This window comes from Ranitomeya imitator, chromosome 5 (assembly GCF_032444005.1).
Source record: "Ranitomeya imitator isolate aRanImi1 chromosome 5, aRanImi1.pri, whole genome shotgun sequence".
In the NCBI taxonomy this organism is placed as follows: Eukaryota; Metazoa; Chordata; class Amphibia; order Anura; family Dendrobatidae; genus Ranitomeya; species Ranitomeya imitator.
This window is the reverse complement of record NC_091286.1, coordinates 12,807,181-12,818,495: the sequence shown is the minus strand read 5'-3', so window position 1 is coordinate 12,818,495 and position 11,315 is coordinate 12,807,181. Positions and strand designations below refer to the sequence as shown.

Here is an 11,315-nt window from a genome sequence, read left to right as displayed (position 1 = left end):
ACTGCACAATATGAGGACACTCACCCTACACAATCCCACAAAGATCGGCCATTACTCATCAGCGGAGATTTGCCGAAAACTCCGGGTCATGAAGTTGTACAACACAAAGAAGAATTCCTGACTTTACTGATAAATATCACCGAAACCACAACTCCCATCTACAGCAACATCACTAATGGCTATACAAGAAAATAACTACAGGCATCACTTTCTGTTCAGATACTACTGCGCCCATCATTGTGTCATTACCATTTTGTAACTACTGCACCCATCGTCTTCTACAAAGGGAATACTTTACCCCTTATTCTTCATAACTACAACACTATCTCAGCCATCCTCTATACATAATACTACAACACCTATCATTCTGCACATTTAACACATTCTGTGTCATACTACTACACCCATCATTCTATACGGGGCCACCATTGCTGATGGACACAAACCTCATCACTGTCTATAAATCTATTACTACCCCCAGTACAGTGCTACTTCTGCACAGATACTACTACACCCATCATCTGACCGCCTGGAGAGCTGCCATCAGACTCAGGGCGGAGGAGTCTCACACTGATACATTGTAGCAGAACGGAGTCTCAATATTTACAGAAAGCCGGAAACCATGTTAACCCCTGGGCTCCTGGTGCCAGTCCTGGACTAGGACCGGTTCTGGGCACTTTCCCCTCAGACTCCTCCCTTTTCCTTCCTCTGTGAGATCCTGATCCCCCACCCTCAGCCCTGGACTCGGAGCTGGAGGACGCAGGAGAAACGCAACGGCCGCGGCTCGGTGTGTATGCGGCGCAGGCTCCGGTACCGGTGGCGGGCTGTGTATTGGGGGGGTTCGGTATATACGGGGAAGCTTCTATTGTAGGCTGTATGTTGGAAGCAGTCACCTGTAGATTGGTCAGTCTGTGTGTTAGGGGCAGTCTCTCTATTAGGAGCAGTCTCTCTATTAGGAGCAGTCTCTCTATACCAGGAGTAGTCTCTATTAGGAGCAGTCTCTCTATACCAGGAGCAGTCTCTATTAGGAGCAGTCTCTCTATACCAGGAGCAGTCTCTCTATTAGGAGCAGTCTCTCTATACCAGGAGTAGTCTCTATTAGGAGCAGTCTCTCTATACCAGGAGCAGTCTCTCTATTAGGAGCAGTCTCTCTATACCAGGAGTAGTCTCTATTAGGAGCAGTCTCTCTATTAGGAGCAGTCTCTCTATTAGGAGCAGTCTCTCTATTAGGAGCAGTCTCTCTATACCAGGAGCAGTCTCTCTATTAGGAGCAGTCTCTCTATTAGGAGCAGTCTCTCTATTAGGAGCAGTCTCTATTAGGAGCAGTCTCTCTATTAGGAGCAGTCTCTCTATTAGGAGCAGTCTCTCTATACCAGGAGCAGTCTCTCTATTAGGAGCAGTCTCTCTATTAGGAGCAGTCTCTCCATTAGGAGCAGTCTCTGTATACAAGGAGCAGTCTCTCTATACCAGGAGCAGTCTCTCTATTAGGAGCAGTCTCTCTATTAGGAGCAGTCTCTCTATTAGGAGCAGTCTCTATTAGGAGCAGTCTCTCCATTAGGAGCAGTCTTTCTATTAGGAGCAGTCTCTCTATTAGGAGCAGTCTCTCTATACCAGGAGCAGTCTCTCTATTAGGAGCAGTCTCTCTATTAGGAGCAGTCTCTCCATTAGGAGCAGTCTCTCTATTAGGAGCAGTCTCTCTATTAGGAGCAGTCTCTCCATTAGGAGCAGTCTCTCTATTAGGAGCAGTCTCTCCATTAGGAGCAGTCTCTCTATTAGGAGCAGTCTCTCTATTAGGAGCAGTCTTTCTATTAGGAGCAGTCTCTCTATTAGGAGCAGTCTCTCTATTAGGAGCAGTCTCTCCATTAGGAGCAGTCTCTCCATTAGGAGCAGTCTCTCTATTAGGAGCAGTCTCTCCATTAGGAGCAGTCTCTCTATTAGGAGCAGTCTTTCTATTAGGAGCAGTCTCTCTATTAGGAGCAGTCTCTCTATTAGGAGCACTCATTTATAGTAGAAGCCTCTCTATATTAGGACCAATGTCTACATGAGTAGCAGTTTATAAAGTTTATTCTCTATGTTGGTTCATTGTATATTATGGTCATTCTCTGTATTAGGAACAATGTCTGAAAATTAGGATTAGTCTGTCTATACTAGAAGCAAGCTCTGTATATTAGGACTAGTTTCTGTATATTAGGACTAGTCTCTGTATATTAGGACTAGTCTCTGTATATTAGGACTAGTCTCTGTATATTAGGACTAGTTTCTGTATATTAGGACCAGTCTATGTATATTAGGACTAGTTTCTGTATATTAGGACTAGTCTCTGTATATTAGGTCTAGTCTCTGTATATTAGGACTAGTTTCTGTATATTAGGACCAGTCTATGTATATTAGGACTAGTCTCTGTATATTAGGACTAGTCTCTGTATATTAGGACTAGTCTCTGTATATTACAACTAGTGTCTGTATATTAGTACTAGTGTCTGTATATTGGGACTAGTTTCTGTATATTACAACTAGTGTCTGTATATTAGTACTAGTGTCTGTATATTGGGACTAGTTTCTGTATATTAGGACTAGTGCCTGTATATTAGGACTACTGTGTGTATATTAGGACTAGTGTCTGTATGTTAAGACTAGTCTCTATATTAGGACTAGATTCTGTATATTAGGACTAGTGTATGTATATTAGGACTAGTGTCTGTATATTAGGACTAGTGCCTGTATATTAGGACTAGTGTCTGTATATTAGGACTAGTGCCTGTATATTAGGACTAGTGTCTGTATATTAGGACTAGTGCCTGTATATTAGGACTAGTGCCTGTATATTAGGACTAGTGCCTGTATATTAGAACTAGTGTCTGTATATTAGTGTCAGTCTATATATTAGGAGCAGTTTCTGTATCTTGGGGTCAGTCTCTATGTTACGGTCAGTCTCTGTATATTAGAGCGAGTCTCTTCATTAGGGTCCGTGTATAATTGGAGAGGTCTCTCTAAATTTGGAGCTTTCTCTGTATTAGGAGCAGTCTCTTTATTAGGCGGAGACCATGGAGTTTCTGCCCATGCAGTGACCTAGGACAATCATGTCTTGCCGCAATGAGCCGAGCCGCTGCCAGGTGCCCGTCACCCTGTTCCTGCTGGTGGTCTACGTCTGTTACCTGCTGCTGGGGGCCACCATCTTCTGGGCCCTGGAGAGTGAAGCTGAGAAGGACCTGACCCACAACTTCCAGCTGGAGAAGTGGGAGCTGCTGAAGAACCACACGTGTATGGACGACCGGACCCTGGAGATGTTCAGCGCAGTAAGTGTGACCCGGCCAGGGGGGAGATGTCAGCTGTATACAGGGGTCACATGTCAGCTGTATACAAGGGTCGCATGTCAGCTGTATACAAGGGTCGCATGTCAGCTGTATACAGGGGTCACATGTCAGCTGTATACAAGGGTCGCATGTCAGCTGTATACAAGGGTTGCATGTCAGCTGTATACAGGGGTCACATGTCAGCTGTATACAAGGGGGTCACATGTCAGCTGTATACAGGGGTCACATGTCAGCTGTATACAAGGGTCACATGTCAGCTGTATACAGGGGTCACATGTCATCTGTATACACGTTTAGTTATATACAGAAGTCAAATACCAGCTTATACACGGGTCAGACATCAGCTGTATACGGGGGTCAGACATAAGCTGCATACAAAGGTCAGACATCAGCTGTATACAGAGGTCAGACATAAGCTGTATTCAGAGGTCAGACATCAGCTGTATACAGAGGTCAGACATCAGCTGTATAGAGAGGCCAGAAATCAGCTGTATACAGAGGTCAGACATCAGCTGTATACAGAGGTTAAGCAATGGACATTATAACTATCATTTCTTGCCCTGCAGAATGTACACAGCTCCACTGCTGGTGGATGGATGGTGGTGCTCCTGTGCACTGCTTGTCCTCTTTACTTCTATGATCTGTGTTAAGTGACAGATGCAGTGAGATCAGAGGAAAGTCATCATAAGACATAGTAACGACAGCTGCAGCTCCACCACAAACACACACCGTTCTCCCTGGAAGACACAAGGCGCTCGTACTGCTGCTCTGCACCACCACATCTTCTGCCCGAGGTCTTCTTACTCCTTGGACTTAGATTCTTTCTACTGTTTCCCCTCCATGGTTGTAGCCCCAGTAGTCTTTACTCCCAGATGTATCGTACACATTGTCTCCACCACCTGTAGCTCCAGCATTGGTCATCATTGGTCTTTCCATTTCTACATCACTAATTTCCTTCATCTTCACTCTTGAGTCAGTCACAATCTTAAGATGCACATGCTCCTTATATCGCTGCTATAATACTCCAGCTACGCATACAAGTGAGTACTCTGAATGGCAGAGCGTTCTTGTGTTTCCAGAGATAAGAGAGAGTCTATTCCAGACCTCTGTCTTCTCCAAACATAACTGGTTTCTCCAGACTCCTCTGTTTTCCTCCAGACTCTTCTGTTCTCCTCCAGACTCCCGTGTTCTCCTCCAGACTCCCCTGTTCTCCTCCAGACTCATCAGTTCTCCTCCAGACTACTCTGTTCTCCTCCAGACTCCCCTGTTCTCCAGACTCGTCTGTTCTCCTCCAGACTCCTCAGTTCTCCTCCAGACTCCTCAGTTCTCCTCCAGACTCCTCAGTTCTCCTCTAGACTCCTCAGTTCTCCTCCAGACTCCCCTGTTCTCCTCTAGACTCCTCAGATCTCCTCCAGACTTCTCAGTTCTCCTCCAGACTCTTCTGTTCTCGTCCAGACTCCTCAGTTCTCCTCCAGACTCCTCAGTTCTCCTCCAGACTACTCTGTTCTCCTCCAGGCTCTCCTGTTCTCCTTTAGACTCCTCAGTTCTCCTCCAGACTCCTCAGTTCTCCTCCAGACTCCCTGTTCTCCTCCAGACTCCTCAGTTCTCCTCCAGACTCCCTTGTTCTCCTCCAGACTCCCCTGTTCTCCTCCAGACTCCTCAGTTCTCCTCCAGACTCTTCAGTTCTCCTCCAGACTCCCCTGTTCTCCTCCAGACTCCCCTGTTCTCCTCCAGACTCCTCAGTTCTCCTCCAGACTCCCCTGTTCTCCTCCAGACTCCTCAGTTCTCCTCCAGACTCCCCTGTTCTCCTCCAGACTCCTCAGTTCTCCTCCAGACTCCCCTGTTCTCCTCCAGACTCCTCTGTTTTCCTCCAGACTCTTCTGTTCTCCTCCAGACTCCCATGTTCTCCTCCAGACTCCCCTGTTCTCCTCCAGACTCATCAGTTCTCCTCCAGACTCCCCTGTTCTCCTCCAGACTCATCAGTTCTCCTCCAGACTACTCTGTTCTCCTCCAGACTCCCCTGTTCTCCTCCAGACTCGTCTGTTCTCCTCCAGACTCCTCAGTTCTCCTCTAGACTCCTCAGTTCTCCTCCAGACTCACCTGTTCTCCTCTAGACTCCTCAGATCTCCTCCAGACTTCTCAGTTCTCCTCCAGACTCTTCTGTTCTCGTCCAGACTCCTCAGTTCTCCTCCAGACTCCTCAGTTCTCCTCCAGACTACTCTGTTCTCCTCCAGACTCTCCTGTTCTCCTTTAGACTCCTCAGTTCTCCTCCAGACTCCTCAGTTCTCCTCCAGACTCCCTGTTCTCCTCCAGACTCCTCAGTTCTCCTCCAGACTCCTCAGTTCTCCTCCAGACTCCCCTGTTCTCTTCCACACTCCCCTGTTCTCCTCCAGACTCCCCTGTTCTCCTCCAGACTCCTCAGTTCTCCTCCAGACTCCCCTGTTCTCCTCCAGACTCCTCAGTTCTCATCCAGACTCCTCAGTTCTCTTCCAGACTCCTCAGTTCTCCTCCAGACTCCCCTGTTCTCCTCCAGACTCATCAGTTCTCCTCCAGACTCCTCTGTTCTCCTCCAGACTCCCCTGTTCTCCAGAATCCTCTGTCCTCCTCCAGACTCCCCTGTTCTCCTCCAGACTCCTCAGTTATCCTCCAAACTCCCCTGTTCTCCTCCAGACTCCCCTGTTCTCCTTCAGACTCCTCTGTTCTCCTCCAGACTCCCCTGTTCTCCTCCAGACTCCTCAGTTCTCCTCTACACTCCTCAGTTCTCCTCCAGACTCCTCAGTTCTCATCCAGACTCCTCAGTTCTCCTCCAGACTCCTCAGTTCTCCTCCAGACTCCCCTGTTCTCCTCCAGACTCCCCTGTTCTCCTCCAGACTCCTCAGTTCTCCTCCAGACTCCTCAGTTCTCCTCCAGACTCCCCTGTTCTCCTCCAGACTACTCTGTTCTCCTCCAGACTCCCCTGTTCTCCTCCAGATTCCCCTGTTCTCCTCCAGATTCCCCTGTTCTCCTCCAGACTCGTCTGTTCTCCTCCAGACTCCTCAGTTCTCCTCCAGACTCCCCTGTTCTCCTCCAGACTCCCCTGTTCTCCTCCAGACTCCTCAGTTCTCCTCCAGACTCATCAGTTCTCCTCCAGAGTCTCCTGTTCTCCTCCAGACTCCTCAGTTCTCCTCCAGACTCCCCTGTTCTCCTCCAGACTCCTCAGTACTCCTCCAGACTCTTCAGTTCTCCTCCAGACTCCCCTGTTCTCCTCCAGACTCCTCAGTTCTCCTCCAGACTCCCCTGTTCTCCTCCAGACTCCTCTGTCCTCCTCCAGACTCCTCAGTTCTCCTCCAGACTCCTCAGTTCTTCTCCAGACTCCCCTGTTCTCCTCCAGACTCCCCTGTTCTCCTCCAGATTCCTCAGTTCTCCTCCAGACTCCCCTGTTCTCCTCCAGACTCCTCAGTTCTCCTCCAGACTCCTCAGTTTTCCTCCAGAATCCCCTGTTCTCCTCCAGACTCCTCAGTTCTCCTCCAGACTCCCCTGTTCTCCTCCAGACTCCTCAGTTCTCCTCCAGACTCCTCTGTCCTCCTCCAGACTCCCCTGTTCTCCTCCAGACTCCTCAGTTCTCCTCCAGACTCCCCTGTTCTCCTCCAGACTCCTCAGTTCTCCTCCAGACTCCTCAGTTCTCCTCCAGACTCCCCTATTCTCCTCCAGACTCATCAGTTCTCCTCCAGACTCCCCTGTTCTCCTCCAGACTCCTCAGTTCTCCTCCAGACTCCTCAGTTCTCCTCCAGACTCCTCAGTTCTCCTCCAGACTCCCCTGTTCTCCTCCAGACTCCTCAGTTCTCCTCCAGACTCCTCAGTTCTCCTCCAGACTCCTCAGTTCTCCTCCAGACTCCCCTGTTCTCCTCCAGACTCCTCAGTTCTCCTCCAGACTCCTCAGTTCTCCTCCAGACTCCCCTGTTCTCCTTCAGACTCCTCAGTTCTCCTCCAGACTCGTCAGTTCTCCTCCAGACTCCCCTGTTCTCCTCCAGACTCCCCTGTTCTCCTCCAGACTCCTCAGTTCTCCTCCAGACTCCCCTGTTCTCCTCCAGACTCCTCAGTTCTCCTCCAGACTCCTCAGTTCTCCTCCAGACTCCTCAGTTCTCCTCCAGACTCCCCTGTTCTCCTACAGACTCCTCAGTTCTCCTCCAGACTCCTCAGTTCTCCTCCAGACTCCCCTGTTCTCCTCCAGACTCCTCAGTTCTCCTCCAGACTCCTCAGTTCTCCTCCAGACTCCCCTGTTCTCCTCCAGACTCCTCAGTTCTCCTCCAGAATCTTCAGATCTCCTCCAGACTCCCCTGTTCTCCTCCAGACTCCTCAGTTCTCCTCCAGACTCCTCTGTTCTCCTCCAGACTCCTCTGTCCTCCTCCAGACTCCTCAGTTCTCCTCCAGACTCCCCTGTTCTCCTCCAGACTCCTCAGTTCTCCTCCAGACTCTTCAGTTCTCCTCCAGACTCCCTTGTTCTCCTCCAGACTCCCCTGTTCTCCTCCAGACTCCTCAGTTCTCCTCCAGACTCCCCTGTTCTCCTCCAGACTCCTCAGTTCTCCTCCAGACTCCTCAGTTCTCCTCTAGACTCCTCAGTTCTCCTCCAGACTCCCCTGTTCTCCTACAGACTCCTCAGTTCTCCTCCAGACTCCTCAGTTCTCCTCCAGACTCCCCTGTTCTCCTCCAGACTCCTCAGTTCTCCTCCAGACTCCTCAGTTCTCCTCCAGACTCCCCTGTTCTCCTCCAGACTCCTCAGTTCTCCTCCAGACTCTTCAGTTCTCCTCCAGACTCCCCTGTTCTCCTCCAGACTCCTCAGTTCTCCTCCAGACTCCCCTGTTCTCCTTCAGACTCCTCTGTCCTCCTCCAGACTCCTCAGTTCTCCTCCAGACTCCCCTGTTCTCCTCCAGACTCCTCAGTTCTCCTCCAGACTCTTCAGTTCTCCTCCAGACTCCCCTGTTCTCCTCCAGACTCCCCTGTTCTCCTCCAGACTCCTCAGTTCTCCTCCAGACTCCCCTGTTCTCCTCCAGACTCCTCAGTTCTCCTCCAGACTCCTCAGTTCTCCTCCAGACTCCTCAGTTCTCCTCCAGACTCCCCTGTTCTCCTACAGACTCCTCAGTTCTCCTCCAGACCCCTCAGTTCTCCTCCAGACTCCCCTGTTCTCCTCCAGACTCCTCAGTTCTCCTCCAGACTCCTCAGTTCTCCTCCAGACTCCCCTGTCCTCCAGACTCCTCAGTTCTCCTCCAGACTCTTCAGTTCTCCTCCAGACTCCCCTGTTCTCCTCCAGACTCCTCAGTTCTCCTCCAGACTCCCCTGTTCTCCTCCAGACTCCTCTGTCCTTCTACAGACTCCTCAGTTCTCCTCCAGACTCTTCAGTTCTCCTCCAGACTCCTCAGTTCTCCTCCAGACTCCCCTGTTCTCCTCCAGACTCCTCAGTTCTCCTCCAGACTCTTCAGTTCTCCTCCAGACTCCCCTGTTCTCCTCCAGACTCCCCTGTTCTCCAGACTCCTTAGTTCTCCTCCAGACTCCCCTGTTCTCCTCCAGACTCCTCAGTTCTCCTCCAGATTCCTCAGTTCTCCTCCAGACTCCTCAGTTCTCCTCCAGACTCCCCTGTTCTCCTCCAGACTCCTCAGTTCTCCTCCAGACTCCTCAGTTCTCCTCCAGACTCCCCTGTTCTCCTCCAGACTCCTCAGTTCTCCTCCAGACTCTTCAGTTCTCCTCCAGACTCCCCTATTCTCCTCCAGACTCCTCAGTTCTCCTCCAGACTTCCCTGTTCTCCTCCAGACTCCTCTGTCCTCCTCCAGACTCCTCAGTTCTCCTCCAGACTCTTCAGTTCTCCTCCAGACTCCTCAGTTCTCCTCCAGACTCCCCTGTTCTCCTCCAGACTCCCCTGTTCTCCTCCAGACTCCTCTGTCCTCCTCCAGACTCCTCAGTTCTCTTCCAGACTCCTCAGTTCTCCTCCAGACTCCCCTGTTCTCCTCCAGACTCCTCAGTTCTCCTCCAGACTTCCCTGTTCTCCTCCAGACTCCTCAGTTCTCCTCCAGACTCCCCTGTTCCCCTCCAGACCCCTCAGTTTTCCTCCAGAATCCCCTGTTCTCCGCCAGACTCCTCAGTTCTCCTCCAGACTCCCCTGTTCTCCTCCAGACTCCTCAGTTCTCCTCCAGACTCCTCTGTCCTCCTCCAGACTCCCCTGTTCTCCTCCAGACTCCTCAGTTCTCCTCCAGACTCCCCTGTTCTCCTCCAGACTCCTCAGTTCTCCTCCAGACTCCCATGTTCTCCTCCAGACTCCTCAGTTCTCCTCCAGGTTCCCCTGTTCTCCTCCAGACTCCTCAGTTCTCCTCCAGACTCCTCAGTTCTTCTCCAGACTCCTCAGTTCTCCTCCAGACTCCCCTGTTCTCCTCCAGACTCCCCTGTTCTCCTCCAGACTCTCCTGTTCTTCTCCAGACTCCCCTGTTCTCCTCCAGACTTCTTCGTTCTCCTCCAGACTCCCCTGTTCTCCTCCAGACTCCCCTGTTCTCCTCCAGACTCCTCAGTTCTTCTCCAGACTCCTCAGTTCTCCTCCAGACTCCCCTGTTCTCCTCCAGACTCCTCTGTCCTCCTCCAGACTCCTCAGTTCTCCTCCAGACTCTTCAGTTCTCCTCCAGACTCCTCAGTTCTCCTCCAGACTCCCCTGTTCTCCTCCAGACTCCCCTGTTCTCCTCCAGACTCCTCTGTCCTCCTCCAGACTCCTCAGTTCTCTTCCAGACTCCTCAGTTCTCCTCCAGACTCCCCTGTTCTCCTCCAGACTCCTCAGTTCTCCTCCAGACTTCCCTGTTCTCCTCCAGACTCCTCAGTTCTCCTCCAGACTCCCCTGTTCCCCTCCAGACCCCTCAGTTTTCCTCCAGAATCCCCTCTTCTCCGCCAGACTCCTCAGTTCTCCTCCAGACTCCCCTGTTCTCCTCCAGACTCCTCAGTTCTCCTCCAGACTCCTCTGTCCTCCTCCAGACTCCCCTGTTCTCCTCCAGACTCCCCTGTTCTCCTCCAGACTCCTCAGTTCTCCTCCAGACTCCCCTGTTCTCCTCCAGACTCCTCAGTTCTCCTCCAGACTCCCATGTTCTCCTCCAGACTCCTCAGTTCTCCTCCCGGTTCCCCTGTTCTCCTCCAGACTCCTCAGTTCTCCTCCAGACTCCTCAGTTCTTCTCCAGTCTCCTCAGTTCTCCTCCAGACTGCCCTGTTCTCCTCCAGACTCTCTTGTTCTCCTCCAGACTCCCCTGTTCTCCTCCAGACTCTCCTGTTCTTCTCCAGACTCCCCTGTTCTCCTCCAGACTTCTCAGTTCTTCTCCAGACTCCTCCGTTCTCCTCCAGACTTCCCTGTTCTCCTCCAGACTCTCCTGTTCTCCTCCAGACTCCCCTGTTCTCCTCCAGACTCCCCTGTTCTCCTCCAGACTCCTCAGTTCTTCTCCAGACTCCTCAGTTCTCCTCCAGACTCCCCTGTTCTCCTCCAGACTCCCCTGTTCTCCTCCAGACTCCTCAGTCCTCCAGACTCCCCTGTTCTCCTCCAGACACCCCTGTTCTTCTCCAGACTCCCCTGTTCTCCTCCAGACTCCTCAGTTCTCCTCCAGACTTCCCTGTTCTCCTCCAGACTCCTCAGTTCTCCTCCAGACTCCCCTGTTCCCCTCCAGACCCCTCAGTTTTCCTCCAGAATCCCCTGTTCTCCGCCAGACTCCTCAGTTCTCCTCCAGACTCCCCTGTTCTCCTCCAGACTCCTCAGTTCTCCGCCAGACTCCTCTGTCCTCCTCCAGACTCCCCTGTTCTCCTCCAGACTCCTCAGTTCTCCGCCAGACTCCTCTGTCCTCCTCCAGACTCCTCTGTCCTCCTCCAGACTCCTCAGTTCTCCTCCAGACTCCCCTGTTCCCCTCCAGACCCCTCAGTTTTCCTCCAGAATCCCCTGTTCTCCGCCAGACTCCTCAGTTCTCCTCCAGACTCCCCTGTTCTCCTCCAGACTCCTCAGTTCTCCTCCAG

General features: G+C 51.5%; 1 protein-coding gene across 5 annotated transcripts in view; it reads left to right on the top strand.

Moving 5' to 3' along the window:
* Positions 1-582: 582 nt before the first annotated feature.
* Positions 583-11,315, top strand: part of KCNK17 (potassium two pore domain channel subfamily K member 17) — a 67,037-nt gene continuing 56,304 nt past the window's right edge. For 3 of the 5 annotated variants that reach the window (XR_011321882.1, XR_011321881.1, XM_069768314.1), the window contains exons 1-2: positions 583-787; positions 3,018-3,296. Coding sequence is in view for 1 of the 5 variants with exons in the window: in XM_069768314.1 (XP_069624415.1) it covers positions 3,081-3,296 (216 nt within the window). In the remaining 4 variants the exon portion in view is untranslated. The remainder of the gene's footprint in view (positions 788-3,017; positions 3,297-11,315) is intronic. The other 2 variants (XR_011321883.1, XR_011321884.1) reach the window with 2 other exon arrangements.